This window comes from Canis lupus, chromosome 13 (genome assembly GCF_048164855.1).
Source record: "Canis lupus baileyi chromosome 13, mCanLup2.hap1, whole genome shotgun sequence".
Classification (NCBI taxonomy): domain Eukaryota; kingdom Metazoa; phylum Chordata; class Mammalia; order Carnivora; family Canidae; genus Canis; species Canis lupus.
The window spans coordinates 44,993,096-45,006,036 of NC_132850.1; the positions used below are offsets into that span (position 1 = coordinate 44,993,096).

The 12,941-nt window shown below is 35.1% G+C and overlaps 1 protein-coding gene across 12 annotated transcripts in view; it reads right to left on the reverse strand.

Annotated features, from left to right (window-relative positions):
* Positions 1-12,941, reverse strand: part of ANAPC10 (anaphase promoting complex subunit 10) — a 261,250-nt gene that overhangs the window by 194,042 nt on the left and 54,267 nt on the right. Inside the window, exon 5 of one of the 12 annotated variants that reach the window (XM_072773450.1) lies at positions 7,851-8,145. The exons of the other annotated variants lie outside the window; for them this stretch is intronic. Coding sequence (XP_072629551.1) covers positions 8,035-8,145 — 111 coding nt within the window. The 3' untranslated portion in view covers positions 7,851-8,034. Of the gene's footprint in view, positions 1-7,850; positions 8,146-12,941 lie in introns of those variants that run through there. 12 annotated transcript variants of the gene reach the window in all.

A 12,941-nucleotide genomic window follows, 5' to 3' on the forward strand; every position in this document is an offset into this window, starting at 1 on the left:
ATTTGATGGGGAAATAACCCATAATAATCTTGACACCTACATTTCTCACCATAAACAAAAATGAGTTCCAGACGGATTTCAATCTAAATCTCAAAGATAAAAGGTCAGAAGCTTCCAAAAGAAAATAAAACATGTTTGTAACCTTGAAGTAGATAAAATTTTCTTAAACAGGACACAAGAGACACCTGGGTGGTTCAGGGGTTTAGCGCCTGCCTTTGGCCCAGGGTGTGTTCCTGGAGTCCCAGAATTGAGTTTCACATCAGGCTCCCTGCATGGAGCCTGCTTCTCCCTCTGCGTATGTCTCTGCCTCTCTGCCTCTCTCTCTCTCTCATGAATAAATAAAATCTTTAAATAAATAAATAAATAAATAAACAAACAGGACACAAAAAGCACTAATCAAAAACTATTGATCAGCTATCTTAAAATTAAGAACTTTTGTTCATTAAAAAACACAATTAAGCAAGTGTAAAAAACAAACTACAGACTGGGAAGTATTATGCCTATATCTAGCAAGGGACATCTATCTTGAATATATAAATATAAATATATCTATACAGAGAGACATATATATGCATATATGTGTGTGTATATATATATATATATATATATATATATATAAAACCACTGAATTATGAGTTCTCCTATGAATATATATATATAACCACTACAAATCAAAGAAGTATATACCCAACAGAAATGCATACAGATGTTTAACAGTGTACACTCAAATGCTCACATGAACATTAGTTATAATAGCCAGACTATCCAAATACACACTAATAGTCAAATGGATCAATTGGAATGAAGTCACAAAATGAAATATTCTACAGCCAATGAGAATGTACAATCTACAACTACCCAACTATATAGACGACTCTCACAGATGTGTTGGGTAAAAGAAACGAGACACAAAAAAGTATAGGCACGGGGTACCTGGCAGGCTTGGTCTGAAGAGCATGCCACTCTTGATCTCAGGATCATGAGTTCAAGCCCCACATTAGGCAGAGCTTACTTCAAAAAAAATATATAGGCACAATATGATTCCATCTTTATAAAGTAAAACATCACAAAATAAACACACACAAAAAAGGATTTTAAAACCCAGATGAAAGTAATCTATGCGGTTACAAGTCAGAATAATGATTATTAGCCTTGAAGGAGCATAAGGAAACATAGAGGGTTTCTGGACTTTTATTTGGTTGGTGGTTATATAGGTGTGTTCAGTTTCTATAAATTCAATGAGCTTTTTCACTTATGATATTTGAACTCTACTGTTTCAATATAACAATTAAAAGCTAAAAAAAAAAAAAAAAAAAGACCCAGAACTTTCTGCTCTATCATGCGCTGTGTGTGTGTGATGTCTGCAGCAGCAGCAAGTCATGCTCTCATACAACAATGTCCAAAAAGGCTTTTTCTTCTTTTAATTATGAAGGAAAATATTTTCCAGAAGCTATCAGATTTCCCATTGGCCACGTCTGAATCACCATGTCTAAGTGGTAACTGAAAGGGAAGTTGGAAATAGAGAATCAGGTATTTTCTATTTTTATGGAGGAAAGTCGTCTCTGTTGGCAGGGAAGAAAGATGGAGGAATGCTGCATAGGTAATCAACACTTTCTGCTACCCAGAATTATTATTAATGGCCTCTTAACTAGTCTTGCCATAGTCACTTGTCTTCTTCCAGTCTATGCTTGGGTTAGCAGCAGAGTCATCTGATAAAAATGTAAAGTTGAAAAATATTTCATTAGGTTATTTCAGTAAGAATAAATTCACAATCCTTAACACAGTTGATCAGGCCCTGCGTGATCTGGTCCCTGCTTACCTCTTCAGCCATATTCTGAATGGCCTCTCATCTATATTTTAGCCATATAACCTGCAATAATACAAAAACAAATTTACATCGTACAGGAGCTGGCTCTGAAAATATTCTAAAGATAAGAGATGACAGATATTAATTATATATCATTTAAAATGGGTCAATTATCCTGGATGTATACTGTCATGGATATCTATGGTTATACATATGGGAGCAAATATTTTTAAAAATTTTAATGATCTGCTTGGAAGACAAGGAAAACAGAAGATATAGAGAATCAGTGGCTCAATGCAGGAGGTGTCATAGCTAACAAATGTGAACTCATAAAGAACAGAGAAAACAGAGAGGAAAAATATGAAAGAACATAAGAGCACCTCCCAGAAGGAGGACAGGTGCTTCCTCAATGATGGGCTCCACAGAGCATCCAGCACAATGAAGGAAACACACACACACACACACACACACACACACACACACACAAGCATGACATAGCACGAAATTTCTGAATATCAAGGGTAAGGAGATTAAAAAAGCTCCTACAGAGAACAACTACTCACATGCAAAGCATCAGGAATCAAAAGTGGTGTTGTATTTCTGAACTTTTACACTGAAAACTATGAGGCAATGGAGAATGTGCTTAAAAGTCTGATGAAAAATTATTTTCAAACTAGAATTCCATACCCAGCCAAATCATCCCTCGAGGGTGAGATTAAAACAAACTTTTCAGTCATGCAAGGTTTCAACAATTTTACCTCCCATGTGGAGGATGCATTCTACCAAAAAAGGAAGTAAATCAAAAAGATGAAGACCTGGGATCCAGGAAACAAGGGACCTACCAAAAGAGAAGGTGAAGGAAATTCCCAGGATGATGTTGAAGGGACATCTTAAGAAAATAGCTTTCAGACTGGGTCCTCTGAGAAATAGACACCACGGCATGCATAGCAATTAGAAATTAGAAATACCAGAAATTTATTAGGCAGAACATCTGTGAGAGAACATGGGGAGGAAGGCTAGAAGAGCCATCAGACAACAATGCAGGTCTAACCCCCAGGGAAGGAAAGAAGGTTGGAAGGTTGGGTGGACACATGTTTGACTACAAGGCAGTTCTAGGGAAAATTCAGCAAGGCCATCAGGGACTCCGTGAGCCATTGGCAGCCTGTCAGAGGACTCCAGAGTCCCCAGGAATGAGCTGCTTTCATACCCCTGGTGTCTCAGTCACTGGCTAGAGACAGACTGTGGGAGGCATGGCCTCAGCAGAAACGCAGTGATGGATTTCAGAAAGCAGCAGCTGGGGCCATCAGTCAGTTATTCCCCATAGTCAGAGATCTGAAAGGAACATTCTCATGGCCATCTGTGATGGCTTTGTAATGTGCCACTGTAGCTAGCCTAAACTACATTTCCCAGGATTCTCTTCCTCACACATTTCTGGTTACATGAGACACAAGAGATATTTTCATGCACTATTTGGAAAGCCAAAGTGAAGCAGCAGTCATATTTTGGGTTTTACACTCAAATTGAGGTAGGTGCTTCTGTAGATCACACATGGTATCACTATCTGCTGGTTTGGCTTGCTGTCATGGGGCAGCAGTCAGGCATGCAACTGCTCTACCTTCCTCCTGCAGTTCTGACTCCTGGGACAGTTGTGTTTACTCCATGATGAAGGGCATCAGCTTCTGCAGAACGCTCACATCACAAGGTTGGAAGCAGTGAGAACTGATGTGGATTCCACTTCATCTAGTTTGTGCTCATGGGTTCCAGCTTATCTTTGCTTTCCACCACTTTATATTTGTGTTCACTTTTGACTTCCTGCTCTCTGAATTTCAAGCTCCAGCATCAGACATGAAAGCAACAGCCTTAGAATTTAATCACTTCCTATTTGTGTAACATAAAATCTCTATATCAAACCCCCATTACAGACCACCACCCATCATTTCCATACACGCATATACGTACATACACGTGTGTATATGCTGCATGCACACACATACATATGCTCTGCTTCTCTAACTGAACTTCTACTGACACGCTGACAATGCTGGCTGAGCTGGAGGTCCAGAAGGGATATCTTCAAGAAAAACAGGTGGAACTGAAAAAGTCCACGTAACTTTCAAAAGGTGTTTTATAGGTCTGTTCTGTAAGAGAATTTAGGGATATATTGATAACTGATAACATTTTAAACATTAAGGAAAAAAATGAGGCAACCAGTAATTCCATAAAAATAAAACTATACCTAAAAAGGAAATTTAAGAATAGGACATGACATGAACCAAGCATGAACAACACTTATGTGGTCATAATAATGAAAATGTGCAAATTTCAACAAATACCATGAAAAGTCACACTAGGAAGATGAAGAGAAGGGGAGTCTGTGAGAGAGAGAGAAGAAATGGGATTATATGACTAAATCCCAATGCTTCAGTTAAGACATTAGATCATGTCTTTAAATATAGATAGGTACCCATACATCTAGAGTTGCACATATCCATTACAGAAATCTGTGTACATATAGTATTTAGAAATATGAAAGCAAATACAAGAGAAAAGGCTAAAGGAAAAGGATTGCTCCTAAGAAGTGGGATAGGAATGTGCGATAGGGAGATAGGTGTGCTACTGCTATAAATGCTATCACAGTCCTTCTAGACTTTTAACCTATGTACATGTTTCACTCTAGTAAAAATACACTTAAGCTGAAAAATTAAACTTTAAAAGGTAAGCTTAAAAAAATCAAAGTTAGTATAATTGAAAATTAAAGACTAAAACTTATCAAGTTGGCAGAAACAAAAAAAGAGAAGGCAAAATCTGACAATACCAAGTCTAAGCCGCTTAGAGGTCAAAAAAAGGCACTAATTGCTTAGGAATGCATACACAGGTGGTAAAACTATAAAGAAAGCTAAGAAATTACCATAAAAAGTTAGGATAGTGGTTACTTCTAAAGAGTAGAGAAAAGATTGTGGTAGGGAAGAAAAGAGGGTATACCCCCAGCTTCTGGGATGCTCATAAAGTTCTATTTCTTACCTTAAATGGGTTATATACACATATAAACTGTATAACTATTTTATAAACTCTGGGGACAAGAAAGCACAAAGTAAACAACTAAAACTCCAGTGTACATTTGTAGAACTTCTCATGCCATAAAGTTTAGCTTGATAAATTCACTAGTCCTTGATAGTCGAAGTGAACTATAATATGCTGTTAAATGAGCTTTAAAACATTTGAATGTATATTTCATTTAGATGGTAAATTATCTTTTATCCCAGAACAAAAATGAAACAGAAATTGTACTGCAAATCTGTCAAAAACTCATGCAAATATATACAAATTGGGACTTTTCACATGCACGAGTAATTTTTAAGTAAATTAAAAAGTACACTGTCATTCTAGCACCATAAATCTTAATAGTAAATACCTGAAGCAAGGAAAGGTTAGAAATAGCATTCACACACACGTCAGTAATATATCTAAGGCAACAGGCTCTTTGATGACCTACCACTGGGTCATAAAACACTGGAAAACAATGGGAGAATCAGGAGTTTGAGATTCCAAAGAATCACTATAAAATGCTTTTGTATCAATCATTTAACCACTAAGAAAATAACTGCTTATGTACAAAATACATTTGAAGAAGAAGGATACATGGAGATGCAAATACTTTTTAAAAAGAACATTCAATAAAGCAATGAATCCTTTAAAAGGTCTTTTCACAATCAAGCTGCCTTCAAAAGGACTGTTAAAAAGCTAACTAGGGCAAGACCTATAAGAAGCAGGTGACAAACTCAACAGCTATTTTTGATTAAGAGACATCTAAAATTTTTACTATAAGGATATCACAATTCTATGACAAGAATGAATAAAAAGCAGAATTCTAACTGCTACATATAATCCTAAACATAAGGAGATGTGGAGCTCTGCAGAGACTGGAAAGAAAGGTAATACAATGTCTTTAGGAGCAGATGAAAGAGATACTAATTAACTAGGGCTGACTCCAAGTTTTACTGCTTTATGATTTTTCTTTTGCTGGATCCAACTAACATATTTGGATCACTTACTCTTTGCCAGGCATTAAGAGTTTTACATTACTGATTTATTCCAGCCTTGCAACAGCCCTATGATGTACACTATTTTCATCATCATTTTAGATATAAGAAATCTTCAGCAAAAAGAAAGCTAATTTCCAAGGTTCACAGTTGAGTGGCAGAGCAGGAACTCAACACCCAGCAGATGACTTGAAAGCCTATGATCTTGAATCTTTATCAACTCAAAGACATAAATGTATATACCCAATAGATATGTGTAGTTAAACCCAATTTCAAAAGATAAAATGGAAAAGCATAGTAGTGGATGCTTTTACAACCTATAAAAACATTACCAGTTTTCAAGGCTTTGTGCTTTTTAACTACCATTTATTGAGCTACCATGTGTTAGGCACTTAACATACATTTGTTTTAATCATCCAAACACCACATCCCTAATTTATAGCTGAGGAACCTGAAGTCCACTGAGAGGTTATATAGTTTGCTGAGTGTCACCTAGCTGATGAAGGATGAAGCCAAGATTTGAAAGTAATTTTGCTGCCAAAACTGTGAACATCAAAGTAATAAAGGAGTCTTAAAATGTCTGTGAAGGGGCGCCAGGGTGGCTCAGTCAGTTAAGCATCTGCCTTTGGCTCAGGTCATGATCCCAGGGTCCTGGGATGGAGCCCTGCATCAGACTGCCTGCTTAGCGGGGAGTCTGCTTCTCCCTCTCCTTCTGTTTCTTCCCTCTGCTAGTGCTCACTTGTGCGCTTGCCCTCTCTCTCAAATAAATAAAAAATCTTTAAAAAAAATACATCTGTCTGGAATAAAAATAAAATAAGAATATATTCTGAGTACAAGTGAATAAATATTGACAATTCAAAAAGCTATACTATATATATGCTTCAAAGAGATGTGGAACTCTGGAGGGAATTTGGGGAGAAAATAAAAGTCCTGCAGCTCTATGAAAGTCCCACAATACTCATTGTTTCCTGTTAGTTATGGTACCTGGAAGTAAAGCATGACAACAGGAACAAATGAAATTCTTGTTACAGGTCTGGGCAGAGGTCAAAACCCATGACACACCTCCAGTTATATTAAAAATTAAAATGCAAACATCTGTAGTATTTTCAATAACCGGTTTCAAAACAGCTGAAGTAGTTCGCCCATACACATACACTGTTTGCCAGACCTGTGATTTCCCTTGGTCCCATAATTCACATACATAACAGATTTTGTTTATAAATAAAAGTATCCAAAAAAAAAAAAACCCTCAAAAAATTCACCTCATAATCTATTTTCAAAAGTGTTTATCCAAATCTAGAACAGCTGTCTAGAATAGTTCAGGTGGAATTATACAAAATGAGTATTTTGGAGTATGAAATAATTTTATTTTATACAGATTTTAAAAGCTCTTGAACTAACTATACAACTTATTGCTTAGACACTATGAGGTTTGACTTCATCTTGATAAGAATTACTATAATTTTAAGAAAAATGTTAACTTGTTTCCTAAAACTGCAATCAGTGGCAACTGAGTAAAAAAAGCAAAGACATTTTTGTTCTATTCACAAGCACCAACAAACAGCTCAGTGGGGAAATGGCAGTGTGCCAGGTTGCCTTGTGAGCAATTAGGCTTCGTGGCAATCAGGAGACTCAGGAGTCTTAGGCCCTTAGAAAACTAGTATGTTAAGGACTTGGTGTTTTTACTTCCCTTTCCAGGAAGCATATGTGAGATACATCTTGTATAGATGACAATCTCTTCCATCGACAGGACTGACAAGGTTAAGACAACTGATAAACAAATTGGGTAGAACATTTGAGAGATTAGTAGCATCATGGTCTACTGGACTTAGTGACTAAATGTACTAACTGGTCCCAGGTAGTCAGTAATCTCATCCCAATAATCAGAAGAAATGATAATTTAAAGTTTAATGCAATTATTATGAAATGTAAATGTACATTTTAATTGGTCAAGAAATTCAGAATGGAATTCAGAGGCAAACAAACCTGAAATTATCTCTTGATGAAAAATAGCTGAAATGGGTAAAAACCCAGGATCAGCAAAGATGTGTGTATATTTACTCTTATTAACCTCTACACAGAAAGTTTCAAAGAAAAAACAAATGATGTTGAATGATTCAAAGAAACCTTATGGGATATTGTGGACATTGACTTCCATTTAACCAAATTTAAGCCTGAAGTTCCCTATTATCTGGTAAATGCTTCTTCTTTTCGATGTTTCATGAATCTGAATGAAAGGCAGAAACTGTGAATACACTGGACCACATTTTCCAAGTTTGCTCTCTGTCTGATACCCAGCTGCATAAGAATAAAAATGAGTGAATATGATTAGATATGAAAAAAATCAATCTAAGGATCCATAAATGTACTTTCTAATACATTTCTTGATTAGAGTAATTATGCAGGGTTATTTGAAAAAATTTACTAATATTGTCAAAAAGCCACCATATTTAAGTATCTGAATTTCAAGTGGAATACAGAACAAATTTACGATATTTTCATATTCATCTAGCCAAGATACACTTCAACTTTATAAATAAAATAGATTTTAAAAGGCAAAAGTCAATATTTAAATTAATCCTTCGTTATATCAAAAGCTCATTACTTCTCACCTTCAATAGTTATTTCACTTAAAGCTTTTCATTATTTTGTTGTACACAGACATACAAAGCTTTTCTCTATTTCTTGATGTGCCAGTGACAATCATGTAATATACATCTTTATTTCTTCTATAAACAGAAATCCTCACAAATTTAAAATATAAGGACCAACAAATGTTTCACTACACTCAGAAAACACAGAGTCTTTATTCCAAGAGGAACTTTTGGTAAAAAAAAAATGATGTGTGAACAGCAGACACTGATGTTCACACAAGCATACTGCAGACAACCCAGCAGGCGGTTTTCTGTTTTTTTTGGATTATGCTCTGGAGGTGCTGGCACAATGGAATTTCAATACTATAATTGCTTATTTCTCTGTGTATCTTTAAAATAACAGGTAAAGAAAAAAATCAACTACAAAAATAACAAAACAAAATGTTTTTAATTCTTCTTTTCAAAGGATATAATTTATAACCATTACACAAATAGAGAAGAAGCACAAAAGGGGGATAAAAGAAATAAAGTAATGTTCCAAAGGTTCAGTTTACAAGGACCTCACACTAAGTTTTTTTTTCTCTCTCTCTGCAACTCTTACTAGAAACAGTATTATTTGCTAAAAATGCACTAGCTGCCAAGAGCCATGGTCCATCTAAAGCAAAATGCTTAAGATGGAAATAGAGTGTTAATACAGAAAAAAGAGCAAGATTCAGTATACAAATTTCTGTAAAACCTATTTAAAAAAAGAAAAAGATGAAGTTTTGATTTTGGTATCTTTTTCACTGAAAAGTAACTGCAGCCAAAGATAAAATACTAAAACATATAGTACTGTATTGAAACAAAAAGATGTAATCAAATTTCAAACTTTCTAATTAAACCTTTTTTCTGTAAGTTATTGGGAATTCAACACTAGTCTTGGTTCACATGATAGAACAATGGGAAAATTTTCCGAATGGTTGAACACTAACCCTGACAAGTGTGGAGAGCCAACTACAATACATTATATGGTAGCATAACCTGCCACCCACGTTGCTGAGAGAACAGCTTTCAAACACATGCACTGAGCTGTGAAACCACAAAATCCCTTATTACACATTGTTTCTTACTCTAGGTGAAATATACCATCAATTCTTTCCACTATAAATCTTTTTTTATTACTATTTTTGAAGTCCATTTAACAATCTGACTGTCTTTTCCTTACAACGTAAACGATGCCTTTTCAAAAAAGAAAATTCAACGGGAATATTATCACCCTATACAGTATTACCATGAAAGCTGTTATCTGCTGCACAATTTCTCATTGCTTATTCTGGGGACCTATTTACCTAAAATGCATTTTGTCCTAACGTTCTTTTTATTTTTCCTTAAAAGACCAAGTCTTGACATTGGTTCACTAAGTTTCTTAGAGCATTTGAAAACATTTGCTTTTAGAAAAATTGATCTACTGCTTTGAGGATTCTTTATCAAAATACATGATTTTCATCATTATCAAAAACAAGAGAAACAAACTGTCAAAATTTGTCACAGAATGAGTGTCATTCTAAGTCACCTAACGTTCCTCCCTTCCCCCACTCTGGCACAAATCCAAACCTATACCAAAAAACAAACAAACAAAAACGAAAACCCATTTTAGAGTCAAGGATATAATGGTGCCCTGACAATACTTGTCTTATATTGGTAAAACATAAACGAAGCAAGACTGCAGGATGACAAACACACTTCATCCTCATAACAGCACTGTGCTTTGTCAAAGAGGTGTTCTTACCTTTCAGAAAAAAGCCCACTGCAATAATGACTATCAAATCTGTACAAAAGGGATTGATCTACATATCAGGAAGGGTGAAAATTTTTTTAAAAACTTAAGACACTATTTTTAGAGAGATTCAATGACACTACTTGGTAGAGATTCAAGATGGCTAAAATTTTTAAAACTGTGTGTGTCCTCTAACATTTTGCCTGATTTATTTCCCTCTGAAATTCTCCCTCCTATCCTTTACATTTCCCTCCCTCCAATTCCTGCCCACCATGATCCACCTCCAGCCACAGTCTGGTAACTGAATCATACATAGCATTCCAGGACAGTTACAGGACATAACAGTTTCTTGTGGGGTTTTCATTTGCAATGTTGTTGGCAAAGAGAATTTTATTTGTAAGTGTTCCTGTTATACTGACAAGGTCAATTAGTCCTGTGAACTCTTCTTGGTCTTTCTGCCTGATAACTTGGTGGATTATTCAAGTGGGACTGTTCATAACCCATCAGCTATCACACCTACATTTGCTTATGGTTTATACAAGTAAATAAAGAATAGGAGAATCCTTTAATGTGCAATACCCAGTGCTCTTATCAAGCTTTCCCCAAAGTGCAAAAAGTACTACTGGTCTCCCAGAAGTTAGGTGGAAATTAGTTTGTATTGTACTTCAAATATTCAAAAGTCTTTAAGTTGTCAAGTATTATTTAATTTTTAAAAACACAAAAGGAAGGAGAGTTTGCACTATGTGTTTCCTTATGTGACAGGCAATACGCAAACTTGATCTTAATCATCTTAGGAATCCAATGAAAAAGGCACTATTAACCCTATTCTATGTATGAGGAACCTAAGGTTTCAGAGGAGTTAAATATGTTCCCAAGTTTCACACAGCTAATAAGTGGCAAAAATAAGAGATGTAAACCCAGATCTGAATAGTTTGCCAAACTGTGTCTTTCAACATTACTCAGCCTAAAAACCATGAGATAATACCCAGTCACCTCCCAGGGTCACTTATACTGCCAAAGCTTCAAAATCACTGTACAGAAGAATGATATCCAATTATTACTCTGCAACAACTAGCAAGAGATGAATGAATGAATGAATGAATAAGGGCATTTTAATATCCACACAGTCGTATCAACACTAAAGTTTTATTAAGAGTAAAACAACATTCATTTTTTTCATATCACTGTCAACCCAAAAGCACTCTCACATATATGAATGTACATGTGATCTTCCACACACAGGCCTGTACAACTACCTGCTCACATACACACACACACAAAGTAATCCAAACTGTCATACCTAATAATCCTGATTTCTAAACCAAAAGTATTGTTATGCCAGGCTACAGGGAAGTAAAAAGCTGCCTTAATCCTACAGTTATCAAGGTATCAAATTTCTTTGCAAAGAAAGATTTTTAAATTAAGTGGAATAACTTTTTCCTATAGTACTGTTTTTAAAAACTATCTGATCTAGTAAGCCTATTGTGATTACCTCTGTTTTTGCTTTATCAATTTCAAACAATTTGTTCAATCATTAGGGCAAACTGCCCTAACTGCAAATGCCTATTAACAGGAGCAAGCCTGTGTGCATTCCCAAAACTCAATTACTCCCAGCTTCCCTGCAATGGGAGCCTTCAGAGTGGCTAGAGTGACTCTCAGCGCTTCATTCACTGCTTAGTGGAAATATCTGTAAAAGTATTTGTAGCAATTAGGATAAACAGAGCTTTTATGAAAATACTGGCTTTACTAAAAATAATGACAGTTCAGATGTGTATAAATGACATTTTTTTAAATGTCCATTTATCCCCCTACTCTATATGCTTTTTACTATCAATATTGTGTTGGTTTAGAAAAATATATTCTGCAAAGAAAGTAGGAGGGCTGAGAAGTAGAATTCGGAATCATCAGTATTGTCAGCTTTCCTTACATTCTAAAGGAATCAAAAATAAATTCCATAAGCACAAAAAATTTCAGTAACAGAATACAAAATCAAAAGATGTATCCAAGTTAGTAAACTAACGCCTTAATTAGTAAAGAAAGATCTAATATATTGACACAATGGATCACTATGTGATCCAACAGATCGTATGCTATTAACTGGATCATATCAGAAAAATTAAAATTGCTAAATTAAGTATTCCCTTTTAAAAGCCACATTATACTAATGTCACAGATGCTGCAGTTTCAAAGAATTGAATCTGTAATATTTAAATCCACTGCCAAGGGAAATTTCATTAGAATAAAAAACAAAAAATAGAAAATTTGTATGGGATATAAGCTATGCCAAACAATTGATATTAAAATGCAAAATATCAACATTAATTAAAAATAAAAACCTTCACACTTAGATCTGGCAGTAAGGAACTGAATCCGAGATAACCTCTCTACTCTCTATTACTAGAACATTCCTTATTAAAGAGAACACCCTTATCTACCACTTTCCAACCTTCTGCAGTCATGAAAGAGTAGAGATAAAGCAATCAGGCATTACAAAACTAAAGAAAAAAGACATATGGAAAGATATAAATTTATATTGACTGAGAAACCTATGTTTGGTACATTACAGATGTTTTTACACAGCTTAATCTCATTTCATCTACACAACCACCCAAACAAAACAGGTATTATGATTATCATTTTTTAAAGTAAACAAAGGCTCAGAAAGAACAGAGAAACTGCCCTATATCACAAAATAAAGAAGTAATAGTACCAAGACTGCAACTCTGATCTGACTATAAAACCTG